This window comes from Mytilus galloprovincialis, chromosome 5 (assembly GCF_965363235.1).
Source record: "Mytilus galloprovincialis chromosome 5, xbMytGall1.hap1.1, whole genome shotgun sequence".
Classification (NCBI taxonomy): Eukaryota; Metazoa; Mollusca; class Bivalvia; order Mytilida; family Mytilidae; genus Mytilus; species Mytilus galloprovincialis.
The window spans coordinates 12,017,399-12,037,148 of NC_134842.1; the positions used below are offsets into that span (position 1 = coordinate 12,017,399).

General features: G+C 29.0%; 1 protein-coding gene and 1 long non-coding RNA gene across 4 annotated transcripts in view; both read right to left on the reverse strand.

Moving 5' to 3' along the window:
• Positions 1 to 1,582: 1,582 nt before the first annotated feature.
• LOC143075162 (uncharacterized) overlaps positions 1,583 to 19,750 on the reverse strand; it is a 227,498-nt gene continuing 209,330 nt past the window's right edge. Inside the window, exon 2 of the long non-coding RNA XR_012978241.1 lies at positions 1,583 to 2,019. This is a non-coding gene — a long non-coding RNA (uncharacterized LOC143075162). The remainder of the gene's footprint in view (positions 2,020 to 19,750) is intronic.
• LOC143075161 (active breakpoint cluster region-related protein-like) overlaps positions 1,583 to 19,750 on the reverse strand; it is a 48,152-nt gene continuing 29,984 nt past the window's right edge. For 2 of the 3 annotated variants that reach the window (XM_076250491.1, XM_076250493.1), the window contains exons 7-24: positions 19,460 to 19,512; positions 18,795 to 18,926; positions 17,966 to 18,093; positions 16,138 to 16,324; positions 14,501 to 14,572; positions 13,806 to 13,959; positions 13,342 to 13,403; positions 12,133 to 12,175; positions 11,590 to 11,625; positions 10,253 to 10,321; positions 9,124 to 9,320; positions 8,623 to 8,679; positions 7,204 to 7,313; positions 6,665 to 6,726; positions 6,248 to 6,325; positions 5,824 to 5,958; positions 5,230 to 5,335; positions 1,583 to 4,532 (exon numbers count right to left, since the gene is read on the reverse strand). In XM_076250491.1, coding sequence (XP_076106606.1) covers positions 4,307 to 4,532; positions 5,230 to 5,335; positions 5,824 to 5,958; positions 6,248 to 6,325; positions 6,665 to 6,726; positions 7,204 to 7,313; positions 8,623 to 8,679; positions 9,124 to 9,320; positions 10,253 to 10,321; positions 11,590 to 11,625; positions 12,133 to 12,175; positions 13,342 to 13,403; positions 13,806 to 13,959; positions 14,501 to 14,572; positions 16,138 to 16,324; positions 17,966 to 18,093; positions 18,795 to 18,926; positions 19,460 to 19,512 — 1,907 coding nt within the window. In that variant the 3' untranslated portion in view covers positions 1,583 to 4,306. The remainder of the gene's footprint in view (positions 4,533 to 5,229; positions 5,336 to 5,823; positions 5,959 to 6,247; positions 6,326 to 6,664; positions 6,727 to 7,203; positions 7,314 to 8,622; positions 8,680 to 9,123; positions 9,321 to 10,252; positions 10,322 to 11,589; positions 11,626 to 12,132; positions 12,176 to 13,341; positions 13,404 to 13,805; positions 13,960 to 14,500; positions 14,573 to 16,137; positions 16,325 to 17,965; positions 18,094 to 18,794; positions 18,927 to 19,459; positions 19,513 to 19,750) is intronic. The other variant, XM_076250492.1, reaches the window with a different exon arrangement.

Below are 19,750 nucleotides of genomic sequence, written 5' to 3' on the forward strand. Positions count from 1 at the left end.
ATTGTGTTACCAGCACTTCACATCTTTTAATGTGAAATAATTAATGTCTTCAACATAATCAGGGAATTGTGTTACCAGTACTACACATCTTTTAAAGTAAAATCGTAAATGTATTCAGCATAGTTAGGGAATTGTGTTTTCAGAATTACATCTGTTTCAAGTCTTCCATCGTGAGACATAATTATTTAATAAACCAAAGAATTGAACGTTCTTGAAAATACAAATAAACGGCAATGGGTTCACCATTTACTCCTTGTAGGGACAATTGTACACAACTATAATTATATCTGATATGTTGTAAAATTTTAACAGCTTATACTTTAGATTATGTCTGACCAGAATCACTATGTTATGCCAAAAAAAAACGAGCACAAATTATATAGTGTTTAATTGATATCTGAATATGTGTTTATCATTTTCTTGTTTTAAACAGACTATATCATATATCTCTCTTTGTTTTGTTTATACATTTACAATTGTTTACACAATTATTCCAAGTATCCCACAAGCTGGAGCCAGTTATTCCGTTTAGACGACATTCTGTTCTTGTATTCCTAATGGATCATATTTCAGACGTGTTCCGAATGAATTACTTTCTCAAACTATGACTTTTATTTTAATCTGGCTTCACCTATTCCCCATATATCAAATTGGAATTCATATATTCCCACTGAAATATACTATACCAAGGTATTTAAAATGAATTACAGTCTTGCACAAAGTTTTTTTGGTCGTTTCAATTTGATTTATATTGAGATTCACTATTTGTCATCTTGGTCGTATTCAAGTTGCAGATATTTCGATTTGGAAACAGGTAAGTACAGTTTTGTCTATTTCTCAGATACTATAAATAAATGATCAACAGACTGTTTGTTGGATGGAATAATTGCATGGTGTAAAAAAGAAGATGTGGTATGATTGCCAATGAGACAACTGTCAACAAAAGACCAAAATGACACAGACATTATCAACTATAGATCACCGTACGGCCTTCAACAATGAGAAAAGCCCATACCGCATAGTCAGCTATAGAAGGCCCTGATATGTCAATGTAAAACAATTCAAACAAGAAAACTAACGGCCTTATTTATATAAAAAAAATAACGAAAACCAAATATGTAACACATAAACAAACGACAACCACTGAATTACTGAATTGGTGTTCATTTGAACCCCAAAGTGGCATAACTGCTGGAGAATCTATAAGATCAAAAGAGACCTATAAAAAAAGAATAGCTAACCACAGCTTTATATCTTTAGCTTTTTAGCATAACATGGACATTAAGCACTATATTTCTGCTGCACATTTTAAAAATCGCCTCAAAGAAAAAAGAAGATCACTAGTTGCTGGCAGGATAGCCCCCTTATAAAGCGTCTTACTGATGAAAATGATTCATCACCTAGTGAAAGGTCTGTCAAAAGTATCCATACAAAGCTGCAGACTAAAATTTGTTGAAGAATTTCCAATAAAGATATTGTAAAAAGTTGAATTTCTTGAACTTCCCCTCAAAAAGACTTTACATTTAGACCTGATATTATCAGATTGTGAATATCCCCTTGAAAATAAATAATAAAAAACAAAAACATTTAAACAAGATTTTATTACAGAAATTAAATTGCACATATTTTGATTTTAGCACAGCACAGTATTTATAAGAAATAATGATAAGTAACAATATAATCAGCACCATGATGAAGTACCAAAGTCACTTTTGCAGAATGCACTTTAACAAATATTCGGTAAGAAATTCTTACATAATATGCATGTGATGCATATCTTCTAAAGATACTAATTCTTGTTCCAAAGATAAATATTGTCATCTCGTCATCTCCAATCTTTAAAACATTTTTATTACATCAGTCAGAAAATTCTTTATCTAATAGTCACATTATTCATTGAACTTTTCAAATTGTCCAAGAATTAAAATTCAAAAAGTAAAAACAAAGGAAAACTACAAATTTACAGCTGCCATTATGGCATTTATAAGGTCTTGAGACCCTTACCTTTCAGAGTTATATCTGATTGTCATGTATTATTCAAATTTAAAATATAGGAAAGACAAAGGTAGGTAAACATTAAGCACCGGGGCAAAAAAATGTTTGAATATTTACAGAAAATATAAATGTTAAAATTCTATTGACATGACACCTGTTAAAGACAACAAATAATACATTAAAAGTTTAATAAATTTAAAGATTATTTTTGTACAAAACTTAAGATAAGGTTCTTATTTTTAAAGAAGAAAATCCTTGAATTATCGAAAACTTAAAACAATTACATACAGGAAAGAAAGATGAAATAGGAGCAATTTAGATGTAAATTAAGATATATTCGTAATTACAAATTAAAACCCTGTGGTAGATATATAACTTTAATAACTTAGAATTTTAGTTTCATGCAAAATCTAAAATTACCATTCCATTTCAGATTTCATTGAAAATACTATTATGACCTATTATCTATATTCACAGATATATCTGAAAATGTTATTGTGCGTAGGACATATTTTTACATATAAATAATACACAATTTTTTTTATAAACAACAAAGAAAACATTAACATTTACAAAAGTAAAGCCAACAAAAATAAACATGTAACTTTGTGCAAATCAACAAGTGAAATAATTGTAAATAAATATTGATCCTGATTTCAACATGTGTAAATCCTCATTTACTCTTCCCTATTTCTAATGTTCAGGATATCAACTTTCTTGATTATAGAAAGACTTTTTTCCTTTAAGTATGATATTTTACAAAAAAAGTATGGTTTGTATTTGTTATTTTTTAATAAATAGCAAAAAATATTAATGTGGAATATCATAAACAAATTTACATTAAAAAATATTGAGAATGAAAGTTTCATTGATATCTGAATAACAAAACTCTAAATTTCTATGTTTTATTCTTTTAGTAACTTAGTATTTAATTACCAAAAAATGAGGTTATGTCTTAGTTTCAACAAAATCTGCTTAATAATTATAATTAGAAAAATCTTCCATCTTGAAATTGGTTCTATTGAAGCTTATAAATAAATATTGTCACTAAACTATGTACAATTAAGGAGAGGTATATACAATAAAATATTAAAAAGAATACTATACACTATACACTGAAGAGATTTTAACCTTAAGCATTCAAAACCTGGCACTGATATTGCATGTCAATAGTAACTAACTGGTCCTTCCAGAAAAACAAACCCCTATGGAATGATGGATTGAACATGATAACAGCTTATGAATTGTCATATAACTGTACACAAGTAAAAAAAACAATAAAAACAACAAAAACTTGAAATTCATCAAATTAGAATCTACAGGACAATGGGTAAATTCATTGTATGTAAATCAAAATTAATATACAATTTACTTGGTGGTTGAATGTCTATAGTTTACAACATTTGGAATTATTACCCAGATCGAATTCTTTAGATTCTAAATTAACAAATTAACAGTATGTCTGTCTACCTAACAATAACACATTTATATATAAAACAATTGGTCTTCAAAATACGCAAAAAATATTTTGTATACAAGCAAAGACTGAGGTATTTATTAAATCAACAAGCCATTGAAGAATATGTATAATAATAGTTTTGTTTTTTTCATGTTTTAACTGTTATAAACAAATAAAGCAATACTTTCTACATAAATGATTCCTTTGACATACCAAAACAAGACTTTTTTCATCAGCATTTATTTTTGTAAATGCTTCTATTCATCTTGTTTTAGTCAACAAAACAAAAGACATTTTAATGGTTCCTATGATATGAATGTTACAAATTACTATTGCACAATTTAAGCTAAATCTGCCATTTTTATGTATGTGTTTCTTGAATCTGTTATTTACAGAGAGAGGATTGAAAAATTTAAATATTTATAAGCAACAAATTTGAATTTACATAATCAATGTAACAAGATTACTTGCTTTTACACTCATTTCTTTTTAATTGACAAAATTCTTGGAATTCAGTGGAAGATTTAATAATACTAGAATGGAATCATATCTATGAAGTCTCTTCATAAAATAATAAGTCAGTTCTTTGTCATTGCTTTTCCATTAGCTGTAGTAGGAAACATTGAGGAATAACAACATACAAATATTATGCTTGAAAATCTGCTGAAAATCATGACTGGTAGGCAACAACAATAAAACATAACTTCAAATAAATATTAATATGTTAACATTATGAACACTTCATGAATATGAGAATTACGTTACAACAAATCTGAATACTAACAAATTGAAACAAAATAATAACATCATACATATTCCTAATGGAATGGATAACAAATCAAGTCAGTAGTCTTAGATAAGCTGAGAGGATTTTCTAATACTTTTCCCTGAATGCACAAGATTGAGGAAGTAGTATAAGACAGCTGCTTGGGTAAAGACATCCTGTGCTCCTTGCATCATCATCATGGCTGGAGAAACTTTAGAATCGTCCTTCACAGCAGGATGCAGCAACGTTGGTCCAAATATTGTTGCGAGGTTATTAAGGGACATTTTATTTTCTGACTCATGTTTACTCACCCTGCAAAAGATGTCGAATTATATATGATAATAACCATAAATATCAATTAGACAAACTTTATACTGAGAAATTGTTTTGTAACTAAGTAGATGTTTTACTGCAGCCATTAATGAATAAAGAGCTGCACCATGAGTGGATATGCCTGTCGCTTTTTCAAAGAATAAAGTTCCATAACTCGTCAATGTCATATCAGAAATTTATTTTTTAAAAAAGGAGAAGTTATTTTAATAGATATTAAAGTCACTAAAGTATCATGCAAACTGCTTAAGCACTTTTGAGTTATTGTCTGAAAACTGGAAAATTCCCTCTTTTTTTATAAAAAAAATCCCCCAAATTTTAAAAATTGAAAAGGAGCTAACGTCAATAGATATAAACAATTCATCCAAGTTTCATGATAATTGGTTGAAACATTTTGGAGTTTTGTCCAACATGTTGATGACAGACAGATAGAAGGATGACAATGTTGTACAAAAATATGTCATGTATACAGGCGTATAATTAAATAGGAAAGCAAGAGAACAAATAAAGAATAAAACAGAAACAAATAAACAAACAAAAGCCCAATGTCTTCTAGACATGTTATTATTCAAATTAGCATTAGAGAAAGGAAATACAAAATGAATAGATTTTTTATCATGATAGGACCACAAAGATAAGTCTGCTATTAAAATTACTTAACATTTGTGCATATACTTACTTGACAAGATGTTCAATAACAGACACTATACAATAATAGTTGACATCTGGTAGATTGTGTAGTAACTGTAACATACACTTCTCTTTTGAGTCCTCGTCAGCTAACGCTGCAATTATATAATTGATAAGTAAAAACTATATCCATCAAGGTACAGTTTATATAAAATATATAATAAAGCAATAAATAAACATTTTAGTGCATATATCCCATCTTAACTTATCAAATTCAATATCTGTACTATTGTTTTAGGAATTGAGCCATCACTGCTTATACTGTTGGGCGGGGCAATTGAGCTATTTTTGTGTGGGTTTTTTTGTTAGTTTTTACTTTTTAACACATGTTTAGAGGTCATTTTTTTTTGTCATGTTCTTGTCGGTTAACACTTTATTAATCAAATAACACATAAACTCCACAACTTTTACTTATTAACATTTAATAGTTCCAGTTACCCATTTTTTGTTTTTATCATCTTTGCCTATATTTAATAAATTGTAATGCTTATGTTGCTTTGATGAAAGTGCAATAACTGAATACTCAAAGTCTAAGACTTCTTTTAAAAAAAAATCAAAACAAAAACACCAGCAAATGCCCTACCTATTGAGTCTACAAATTGTGGATATGATTCTTCTGTAAAGAGTGGTTCTGGAAGTTCTCTGAAGTAAAGCTTAAGGACACCTGTCACAGCATGTATGTCTGAATCAGACAGAATATTCAATCCTGCTCTCAAGTCTGAAAATAAAATGATCATTTTATATATTCTAATGTTTGAATAAATCACCAAGCACACAGTGTTACAAAATAAATATCTATGCATGACTAACTGTAAGAAGTTTTCCCCTGTTAAATCAAGTAAAAGTGGACAATCTTTTGATTTTGTCTCTTCATTGAGAACTAAAAAATGATACAAAAGGTACTGTTTATTGTATGACTACACTTTCTTTTATAAAACTCTTTTCAAACTCTGTATTTCTGCTGGGATCTCTGATATAGTTTAACAAAAATAAATGTATACACTTACTTTTATCAAAGGCTCTTTTAATCCTCTGTATTTCTGATGTGACCCCAGATATTCTGTAGATGCCAACCTCATCCATTCCTATAGGTGAAAAAATAAATAATGTTAAGATCTTAAAAGCTGTTTTCACCAAATGTTTGAAAATCAAAATTTATTTATTAAACAATAGATTTTCAAGAGGGAAGTTTACCTTTGGTACAGAATTAGCTAGAAAACCCAATTTTTTCATTAGGCACAAAAATGTTTATAGCCTAGAAGATATTTTAGATATTCAAGGCAGATTTTGTCTCTCTCTTAATTCATCTAATCAATTCACATGAATGTTTATATTCCATCTTTTTTTTCCCAAGATAATCTTTGCGAACAGTGAACCAATATCATAAATCAGTTTTACATCTTATTAAAAAATACTTGACTAACCTTTTTGTTCCACAAGTCTGATACAAGACGCAACGAAAGTTGGAATGGTCTTTCCTTCTCTCCTAAAATATATCAAATAATTATTAAAACTTGTAACATTATCATGTTGTTTATGTTTTATATCTGCTTGAGAATATTTATTTAGGTATGAGATGCATGTTTCAATAGAGGCAGTACATTCTCATTTACTGTGTGTTACAACTTCTTAAATTCAAAATGTCTTTTTTTAAACTTATACATTTGGTATGAATAGCAAAGCGTTTTTATATCAATTGCAGACATTTTTTCCTTTTTTTTCAACAATAAGAGTTTCTCAAGTTAAAAAAAAAAGATGTAATATGTGACTTTTTTTGGCAGAGTTTTATCCTTATGATAAAGTTTCCAGAATACTTTTACCACTTCTACAGGTAGTAGACAGTGAATAGCCTGACTTAGAAGGATAACTTATTCAAATCCAGAAGACAATTTGCATTTAGCACAAGGAAGAAATTGCATTGTTTCACATTTTTACTTTTTTTCTGACAGTCTATCATACTTACATGGTAACAGTTTTGATCTTAAATCCAAATATCCCGCCATGTAGTTTAGATGGTGTTCTCTTGAGAGTTTTGGCTGTGGTAGTGTGTCTCACTGATACGGTTAATGATATCTATAATGAAGAAGAAAGAACAATGTAAAAACATACATAATCTATGGTAAACTCTGAATTTGTTTTAGTGCACATTCATTATTCGGATTGTTGAACACTTGACAAGGATAATTTTTTCTCTAATTGTTTAGCTATTTTCACATTTCTTGATCCGAGTGAGAAAAACCTTTCTCCTCACTAGTGAAAAATATGTTCTCGGCAAATGTTTGGTCGAAATTTAATTGTGACGTTAAATTTTCTTGGTTTCTTCTGAATTTTCCTATTGTGACGTCACAAAAAAGGCAGCTATGCCTGATGACGCCACATAAAAAGTACACAACTTTCTTCAAATCTTTGAAAAAGAAGGATAACAAGAATGTGTCCATAGTACACGGATGCCCCACTCCCACTATCATTTTCTATGTCTAGTGGACCATGAAATTGGGGTAAAAACTCTAATTTGGCATTAAAATTAGAAAGATCATATCATAGGGAACATGTATACTAAGTTTCAAGTTGATTGGATTTCAACTTCATCCAAAACTACCTTGAACAAAAACTTTAACCTGAAACTTGCACTATCATTTTCTATGTTCAATGGACCATGAAATTGGGGGGTCAAAACTCTAATTTGGCATTAAAATAAGAAAGATCATATCATAGGGAACATGTGTACTAAGTTTCAAGTTGATTGGACTTCAACTTCATCAAAAACTACCTTGACCAAAAACTTTAACCTGAAGTGGGACGAACGGAGTGACGAATGGACGGACGGACGAACAGACAGACGGATCCACATACCAGAAAACATAATGCCCCTCTACTATTGTAGGTGGGGCATAAAAATCATTAGAGAAACAGATTCCACCACTATAAATCCTGTATTACAATATTTCTCAACTCTCGACAGTTAAATTTTAATTATTTAAAAAGCACGGCAAGCCTCCCGCTTTAAATATTAAAATTTAACTGTCTTGAGTGGAGAAATATCGTAACACACTTGTTACAGTTGTGAAATCTGTATGTAATTTCATGACATGCTGTAATGCTACCAAAGTCGAAAATGTAAGATACCAAAATATCACAATTTTCCCAATAATTAAAACATCATGCAAATTCTGAATTAACAGTATGCTGTTTGTAAAATCTGTGGCAATGAAAAAGTCTTGTACTTAAATTTGACAACTACTTCTTTTACTCATACAGTAATCTAAATCTTATGAACAAAAAAGACATGATTTATGCTATTTAGTGATATCCGGAAAAATCGGGGATCCCTTACAAAAACAGACATTAAAAATCTCAGGACTATAAGTTATAGTATAATTACCTCATTCATAGAAATCTTTTGTTCTTTAAAACTACTACTTAACCATTCTTTACTCAACTGAAAAGAAAATAATAATAATAATAATCTAATGATAAAATGTGTTAATTAACAGAGATGTTAAAACATAGCTAGTACAGCATAAGATTTGTGAAAGCATTTTATAGTTAAAGTTGATTGTTTTTTCAATGCTTTAACATTTTGATGACTTTCACATTATGTTTTGCACTTTAATTTTAAATTGTGATATTCATTTTTATTACTTATATCATTTTTTTTGAAGAAGCACCTATGGTTTTTTTCAAACACTGTCATGGAAGCAAGCATTTTTATGATTTCAGCACCAGTACATCAAATCTAAAACTACTATATAAGGCAATTATTAAACTTGTATCTAAAAGACTTCATGAATTATTTATTCAGATATGACTTCATTTTGCTTGAAATAAAGCAGTTGAAATATGGAAATTTTAGCCATTAATTTAAAACTTCTTAAGAACTCACCTCAAGGGCACTTCGACCAATCAAAACATTATTTGGACTAGCAACTTTATAACATAACACCCGTAATGTTTGTGAGCCATCAAGTTCCAGCTCGAAGTCCTCATCCCAAGTAGGATCTGTAGTGTTTAAACATTTATGGGTCTGAGCTTTCTTGAAGAAATGACCGTAGGAGTCCAGCTCTAGTACGGCAAAAACATCTGTAAAAACAAATACTGACCATTAAAAAAAGATTTAATGACCATAGGAGTCCAGCTCCAGGGCAGCAAAAACATGAATTAAACAACTGTAAAATCAAAATGCACAAAATGTACTGACAATTGAAACATGTTTTGAAAACTTTTGTAAAAGACATGAAGAGTACTGCATTGTGGGAATGTTACTGTTTTGGACATTCTGATTGGTCATGGTGCTGTTTTAGAGGTTGCTGAGACTGTGCAAGAACATTAAGAGTATCGGATTCAATAACTACTATTTAGGAGATAACTGTATTGTATTTTAAGCTCCGACGGCATCAATTGGGGATTTGATGGTCGCAAATTAAGTTTACTGGCGACGCGTTAGCGGAGACAGTAAACGGGTATTTGCGACCATCAAATCCCAAATTGATGCCGTCGGAGCTTAAAATACAATATTGTTATCATCCATTCTAATGAAACTGACAGAAAACAACGTTAAAACATGCATTTAAAATCTGTCATATGCCGTCTGCGCTTGCGCGTACGTCCCATAGCATCAATTGTCAATTGATGCCATGTAAGAAAGTGACGTTATCCAATCAAAATGAACGTTACTAACATTGTTGCATTAGAATTTTTTTTAATTGCAGTGGCAAACATTGTTTTTCATCTTTAGGATGTGACCGACTAAAAGTTCTTCACAAAGGACTGAAAAATGATTTTTATAAAATACTTCTGGTGCATAATATTTCATTTGTTACTAAATTCTGTGGATTCTATACAATTAGAATAAAAGGTCTACCCAGCGAAGATCAAGATTATCATAGTGGACATGATTCAGTTTTTTACTTTAGATGCCTTATTCACACGAGTGCATGCATATGATTTTTAATGGAGAGAAAAATGAAACAGACATCACAAAAAATCGTAAATATATATTAAACAATATTTACCTGAAGGTTGATCTAAACCATACAGACAGTGTATTGTAACATTTAATAAACCGCTCAGCATTTCCTCGTCTGAAACAGAAAATCAAAATTTTTAAATAACGGGTCAAGTTTATTATATAAAACATCCCAAAACAAATTCTAAACTTCATGAACAAAAAGTTTCTGGAATGCAAAATCATCTTCATACTAAATGTGCTACAATGATAATGAAAAGTATGATTTTTGTACATTATAAATGAATGTTTAAATTTTTAAATCTGACATATAGTTTTTTTTAAAGTTGACATTAAAAAAAGAAATAGTTGTTCAGATGTGTACAGTTTCAGTTTAAAGATGGATGTGTTCATATATTCCTTTAAACTTTTTTTCAGAGTGTTTAAATCTATTTGAATCACTGAGCATAAAATATTGGGATTTATTCTATTGAAATCTACTTCTTAGATAATTTTTAATTTTTCTTCTTAAAATGCGACTTGTTTTCCCCCCAAAGAATGCATGGTCATGAATGTATCCAGGTGGAAATAATTCTTTAAAATTTCTGGACCTGATAAAAAGACCTGCACTATAGTTGGAAAATCTAGTACTTTAGTGAAAAATGTAATAAAATAAGGAAAATTATTTCAATTAGTGAAACTGGAATATTGGATCGGACATCAAATATCAATGTCATTAAATAATTCTAGTTTGGATGTAACACATATTCTGATTGGCTGACAGAATTGTGTCTATCAGCTCATAGACCTAATTTTGTTATTTGACTTTTTTTCATGATTTACTTCGGCTTAAAATGGAATTCAGAATTAAATTATTAGGAATGACTGAAATTTTTTTTGTTGTCTATTTGAAATAACAAAAATATGAGGTGCACACTTAAAAATAACCCACTAGGCAGGTTATTTAGTGTGCACCACATTTTTTATGTTATTTCTTCAAAGACAGAAAACATATTACAGTCATTCCTTAATTAAATAAATATAACAGTTTATTCATAACTATTTTCTTTTTATTTCATTATACATAAACACAGTGGACAAGCTCATGTCAATAAGTATTGAAGAAATGTCTAAATGATAAACACAGTGGACAAGGTCATGTCAATAAATATTGAAGAAATGTCTAAATGAAGGAATGAACACATTTGTTCTTGTATTTATTAATCCTGGAAAATTATGGAACTTATAAAATAATAAAAATTTGAGTTATCTCCCATTACAAAAAAGCCAAAGAAAAAACTCTTTTTTCAACAATATAAAAGAAGTTCAAGCAGTCACTAGTATTAGTGTTGAACCCATTACACCACATGCAATTAAATACCCTGCCAATAAAACTATACATACAGTCTTGTTCTGGCTTGCTCGCTCCAGAATTTGAAACTGCAGTAAAATAAAAATCTATCTTTTTCCTCCTAAATCTTATGTTTCTTAGGCAATTTTATGGCCAATTTTTTCAAAGAGTACATAAAACTACTATTACAATGTGTACTTCTTCTACTTTGTTTTAGGATTGTCTAATGAAAAACATGGGGAAATATATTTTTTTTTAAATCAGCAGTTTTTAGCAAATATAAGATCATAAGATAAGTTTGAATTTTATGGTCATATTCCAGCTTTACTTACACCACATATACTTATTCAACAAAGATAACAATTAATACTTCATGGATAACTTTTGAAAAAGACATCAGCTACACTACAACAGTTACAATTAAACAGGTGTAGTGTTAGGACATCATCCCGGTACAGACTCATAATGCATGAGTGATACTGTAAAATTCAAAAATCACTGCAGCCAATCATTATTACAAGAACTAAATCTGAAATATATTGCGTAAATACAAAATTTACTCCTGGTAACTATGATGAGTACATATAATAACTAACCATTTTTACTGAGGTAATTTCCTATGTTATTCACTTGAGGTAACTGAAAGAGAGAATGGATAATATTAAAAGAACATCGTGAAGTCATTATTTTCTCAAATCAAAACAAAACAGCAAATACAATTTGTACTGTGAATTATTGCTTAATAATGATATACACCTATAAGTTGTTTTAGTAAACAGGAAGATGATGAGCAATGAATTTGAAAACACATAATATTAGAAATTACCTGATTCTTAATCCTGAGAGAATTCATATAAATGTATTAGGTAAAGATGATGTTGATAAGCAATGAATGTGAAAACAAATAACACTGTGAATCATGCTCACATAAAGCTTAGTGATACAAAATTTCATGAAGCTCTGATGCATAGCTCTTGAGAAAAATGTGATAGAGTAGGGGTACCATTATGAATGTTTATTATCGCTATTTTACTGACCAATTATTTCCTTTCCCAGCACAATAGAATGATATGAAACATTGAGGCTAGAAACTAAGGGCGCACATAATGTTTGTAATATATAAATCAACGTCGTCATATTAACGATAATCTATAATTATCGAAAATGTATATATATATATATATATATATATATATATATATATATCAATCTATTTTGTTTTAATTTACAATAAAATTAACATTTTACCTATACAAACAACTCACACTATTATTTAAGATAAATTCATTCATGTACAGATTTGGTTATGCATATCCTTGGGGGAATTTTTATTTTGTCCTTAAGTTGAGTACATTTCCTTTTCATGTCATTAATGTTACAACAGTTCCTACATGAATTAACATTTCAATGTCAATTCATTAATAAATAAAACCTTTATAAGGATATTATGTATAAAAACAAGAATGTGTCCCCAGTACACGGATGCCCCACTCACCCTATCATTTTCTATGTTCAGTGGCCTGTTAAATTGGGGAAATCTAATTTGGCATTAAAATTAGAAAGATCATTTCATAGGGAACAATTTGTTGTACTGAGTTTCAAGTTGATTGGACTTCAACTTCATCAAAAACTACCTTGACCAAAAACTTTAACCTGAAGCAGGACAGACGAAAGCAAACGAACGGTTGAACAGACGGACAAACAAACAAACAGAAAACAGACCAGAAAACATTATGCCCTTCTTCTATTGTAGGTGGGGCATAAAAATGCAAATAAATAAAATGTCTGACTATAATGATAATTACCTGTGTACTTTTATTAACCATTGTCTGTATCCCATGAACACTAAGTTCTCTGGTTAAAGCAACTATTATGAAAGAAATATAGAATATTTATTAAAAAATTGATAATAATAATAACAGAGTTTATTCAATACTTTAAAGGATGGAAGTATATGACATTGATAAGGATACAACTATTTACCAGAGTCTGTTCAAGGCAATTAAAAGTTTTCTTGAATTTTTTTAAAATTATAAATTCACAATGCCCATAGCTTAAATGGTTACACTAATGAATAAATTATAAAATTTCTAACAACTCTAGATGTTGCATTCTTCTACTTACTGATCAAATAAACTTTTTAATAAAAAAACCTCTCCGTTGACTTTTATTTTGAACACAAAATATCCTTTTTGACCTGTAAGAATGATATCAAATTCAACAAGCCAAAAACCTAGAAGAAAGAACTATCTATTTTGTAAATACTAACTTCCATGAGGGTGTCTCTGTTGACTGAGTATAGCGTCCCTCCATTCCTCACGTTCAAAGTCTGTAGATATCAATATGATATAATCCTTAGAATCCTCGTCCCTCGTCTGGATGTGTAAAGGGAGGTGTGGTGATGACAAAACTAACTGAGCTTCCTAAATATCAAAACCACATATATTGTCATTTCTGTGATAATGATTGAGTGCCCTTTTAAATATCAAATTAAGTGTAAAGTTATCTCAATGAAAGAAATTTGAGAAATAACTGTACTGTATATAAAGTTTCGACGGCATCAATTGGTGATCTGATGGTCGCAAATTAGGTTTACTGGCCACCCATTAGCATTGATGCCATTTGAGCTTAAAATACAATATTGTTATCTCCATTCTAATGAAACTGATAGAAAACAACATTAAAACATACATTTAAAATCTGTCATAAGTCATCTAGATCTGCTCTTGTACATTTATTTTCATAGCATCAATTATGAAATGATACCATGAAAATTAGTGATGTTATCCTATCAAAACAAATGTTACATACAATGTTGCATTATAATTCATCTTGAAATGTTTCAGTTTCAGTTTTTCATGCTGTCATACAACAGGTATATAATAAGCCATAGATAATACTGCAATCTTCTTTCTTTTTATTTTAAATTGATGCAGGAAAAATTTGTTGAAATAGAACAATTACCTGTTCTTCAATTTTCTTTTTTAATTTTTCTATATTTCTTGATGATACTTTTCCAGCTAATGACCAAGTTCTCTGTAAAATACAAATATCATTTCAACTTATTGTAAAAATAAAAACAAACAAAAAACAACACATTCTTTAACTAGTTTTAAATATATCATATATGTTAAGTATTCAAGTTTGAAATGTTTAGGCATTGTGCAGTTATAATATTCCAATAACAACATCTTATATTATAAAAATTTGTCTAAATAGAAGGTGTCCATTTGACCATTAACTTGCATATTTTTTTTTAAATCGCATTTACAACAATTTGAACAATACATTGACCCACACAATGCTTCAGAAATATTTGCAAGGATTCATCCATGATTAAAATTGTTTTAAAAACATTTAAAATGAAAATTTATAACTTTTGAAACCTAAATATTGTAAAACTTTTTATCTTTTTCGTTGCAAAATCTTAAATTTTAATACCTGAAAGATAATGACAGGAGACTAAGATGATGTCCTAATACAAAAATTTGTAAGGGTTCCGCGGAACCCAGTGTCTCGCCTACTTTTGCTGTTAATCGCAGACTCAAAAAATGAGGAAAAACATCAATAAAAATTTCCCTCTCGATACTGTCTTTTGATTGAAAGAAGTTTGGTAAAAAATCCAGGATAGTTTATGAATCTAATAAATGTTGTATAAACTTTAACTGCAGACTGTATGTAATGTTAACTGGAAGAAAAACTAAGTCCATTGATAAGTAAAATACGGAAAAAGTGAATTTTTTTTTTACAAAATTTACTTCTGAATAATATCTTATGATCAGAAACAAGCTTCTGTCTAAGTTTGGTAGAAATCCAGGATAGTTTAAGAACATTATAAAAATTTTAAAAACTTAAACCACAGAGTGAATGTTTTGTTTCTGGCAAAAAAACTAAATCCATTTATAAGTAAAATACGGAAAAGTGGAAATTTATTTTTACAAAATTTTCTTCTTGATACTATCTTATGATTATAAACAAGCTTCTGTCCAAGTTTGGTACAAATCAAGGATAGTTTATGAAAGTTATTAAAATTTTAAAAACTTTAACCACAGAGTGAATGTAATGTTTCCTCGCAGAAAAACTAAGTCCATTTATAAGTAAAATACGGAAAAGTGGAAATTTATTTTTACAAAATTTTCTTCTTGATACTATCTTATGATTATAAACAAGCTTCTGTCCAAGTTTGGTACAAATCAAGGATAGTTTATGAAAGTTATTAAAATTTTAAAAACTTTAACCACAGAGTGAATGTAATGTTTCCTTGCAGAAAAACAAAGTCCATTTATAAGTAAAATACGGAAAAAATGGAATTTTATTTTTACAAAATTTACTTCTAGATACTTTCTTATGATCATAAACAAGCTTCTGTCCAAGTTTGGTAGAAATTCAGTATAGTTTAAGAAAGTTATTAAAATTTCAAAAACTTTAACCACAGAGTGAATATTTGTGGACGCCGCCGACGACGACGACGCCGACGCCGACGGAATGTAGGATCGCTTAGTCTCGCTTTTTCGACTAAAGTCGAAGGCTCGACAAAAATGCATAGACAATTGAATTTGTAATATCATAAGCTGGAATGTTACTTTTCTTATTTCACTTACATCTCTAAAACTCTCTGTTTTTTTCCTAATTTCTTTTCTTAACTCGGATTTCAAACTAACAATTCTTTTTTTCATGGCATCAATATCTTCTTTACAAGAGTAAGTTTTACCATCAGTAGATTTTGTTTCTACATTGATATTGGATATAGGTATGAACCATTTACAGTCAAAACTTTTCACTTTATGCCTGAAAATATATACAATATTACATTGCTAAATATATACATATATTAATAAATTGTAAATAGAAATCATGCAATATTACACTGTAAAAGTATGCATACAATATCATACAATATTAGATTGTAAAAGTATGCATACAATTATTTAAGTATGTGCCTGTCCCAAGTCAGGAGCCTGTAATTCAGTGGTTTTCGTTTGTTTATGTGTTACATATTTGTTTTTCGTTCATTTTATTACATAAATAAGGCCGTTAGTTTTCTCGTTTGAATTGTTTTACATTGTCTTATTGGGGCCTTTTATAGCTGACTATGCGGTATGGGCTTTGCTCATTGTTGAAGGCCGTACGGTGACCTATAGTTGTTTTAATGTCTGTGTCATTTTGGTCTCTTGAAGACAGTAGTTTCATTGGCAATCATACCACATCTTCTTTTTTATATACAATATTACATTGTAAAAGTATACATACAATGTTAAATTGTAAAAGTATGCATACAATATCATAAAATGTTAGATTGTAAAAGTATGCATACAATATTACATTGTAAAAGTATACATACAATGTTACATTGTTATAAGTAAATATACATAATAACGTTAACTAAACATACATCATTGAATTGTAAAAGTATACATACAATATTACATTGTAAAAGTATACATACAATATTACATTGTAAAAGTATACAAACAATATTAAATGTAAATAGAAATTATACAATATTACATTGTAAAAGTATACATACAATATTACATTTTTATAGCATACATATAATATGACATTGTAAAAGTGTACATACAAAATTACATTGTAAAATTATACATACATTATAACATTGTAAAATTATACATACAATATTACATTTTTATAGCATACATATAATATTACATTGTAAAAGTGTACATACAAAATTACATTGTAAAATTATACATACATTATAACATTGTAAAATTATACGTACAATATTACATTGTAAAATTATACATAGAATATTACATTGTAAAATTATACGTACAATATTACATTGTAAAATTATACATACAATATTACATTGTAAAATTATACATACAATATTACATTGTAAAATAATACATACAATATTACATTGTAAAATTATACATACAATATTACATTGTAAAATTATACATACAATATTACATTGTTACAGTAAACATTCCTTGTAAAAGTAAACATACATTTCATAGTCAAAGAATACATACAATATTGCATTGCACAAGTATGCTTTAATACAAAATCACATTGAAAAATTATTCATACAAAATCACATTGTAAAATTATTCATACAAAATCACATTGTAAAAGTATTCATACACTATTACATTGTAAAAGTATTTATACAATATTACATTGTAAAAGTATTCATGTTGTATAAATTTTTCAAACAATCAAAAATTGAAAGGCTTTACTCAAATCTTATATAAAAATACTTATTCCATATCTCATGAATTTACTGCAGCTTTTTAAATCTACATGGTTCCAGATATAATAAGTAGGGGAGATTACTGAAGACAAATTTGATAAATTTGTGGTTTTTATAAATTGATCAAACTGGTCAAAGCCAGTTTAAAGGCATGGAGGAATAAGAGAAAGAACTTATTTTACAGACATCAATGTAAACCAACTTACCTTCCTGATACCTTATGTTTGGTACACACTATGATATCACTATACAGAAACAAGAACCGTAACTTCCGACTGTTACCAATTACTTCTATCACAAAACCACTTTTTACAAGATGCCCTTGTTCCTTTGGCTACAAAAGAATAAATCAATATATAGGTTTTAAAAACACAATTTCTAGTACCAAACATACATATGACATGTCTCAAATCTTGAACTTTATTCTTGTTTGTATTTTTGCTGAATAATTACATAAGATGTATGTTTTATTATAATACATTATTTTTATTGGATTAAATCAATCTCCAGTTATTCTGAAATAAACATTCATTTGTGTGTTCATGATCATAGTGAAAAAATGTAATTACAAGTATTGGATGCTTCTTTTAGTAATTTCATAGGGTTGTAAAAGCGCTGACCGTGTGTAAACTCTTATTCCGCGCTTCATACAAAATGTACTTCAGTCAATACTTTTACAACCCAATGAATTTACGAAAAGTAGCAATCAATACTAAATTAACAGTAATTGCAGTGATCTTAGCTATATAGTAACCAGCAGTATTTTATTGGCGAAGGGAGCTGAATATTTAAGAACTTCAAACTTTGGCATGAAAATGACAAGCCTTGCATTTGAATGTATATCAACAACCATTTCATATGTGATGTGCAGTGTCTTAGTCTGTTTTTTTGTTTTTATAAAAATAATTACCAGTATAAGTAATCAGTAAATACCAAAAATGTAGTTATTTCTCAATTCTATAATATAAAGAAGAAAAAAACCCTGAAATGTTCATATGTAAAAAGACAGATGCTATATGTATAACAATAACTTACCTTTCCTGTAGAACTTGAGCTACCTCCATCTTCTTCTTCACCAAATGATTTAATGTTAAGGTCTGCCAGAGACAAGGCTTTATTTAACATCTGGTAATCAGGGTGGTCATGTGGAGTGTGCATTAGTAAGTCCTGGAAAAAATTGTAATCAAAATTGCGACTTGAATCACAGATTGGTTTTTTTTATGTGCTCTATGTGTTGCATAACATAAAATCTACACTTATATGTAAGAAATTGAATTTAACATTACCTATTAGTAAACTGCTCAAGTAGTTCAAAAGTTCATTAGATTAATGGGCTTTCTTTTATATATTTCAAAGTCCATTATCACTGCTGTAGTACAAGTTTTTGTTTAGGGGCCAGCTGAAGCATGCCTCTGGTTTCAAGATTTTGTCACTGTATTGAAGACCCAATGGTGGCCTTCAACTGTTTTCCGCTCTTTGATCGGATTATTGTCTCTTTGACACATTCCCCATTTCCTTTCTCAATTTTATTACTACAAGAACAATAAATCTTTCCCATGTTTCCTTATTCCAAGTTTTTCCATTCACAAGAATGTGTATTTTGCTAAGCATATTTATCAAAGACAGAAGTTTTTTGCTACACCTTTATTCAACTCATTTATTTCCAAGTCAAAGCATAAACTATTATACGAACAACTTACATGTAAAACTAGAGTATTTCTTTGTAGTCTCTGTACTGGTTTAAATAAAGCTTCTGTAAACATATAATAATCCCAATCATATTATATGCATAATGTGAAAATAGATGGAGAATGTGTGCATATCCTAATTCAAACTTGATCTGTGTTTTGTGGTAATGAGCATTGTGTAAAAGTTTCATAACATTTAGTAGAGGCAAACTAAAATTAGAGAACAGAAACTTAGTTTTGTATGTGCAGACAGATATTAAGATGGACAAGGGTAACACTTTATGTATGCCTACTCTGCCTACG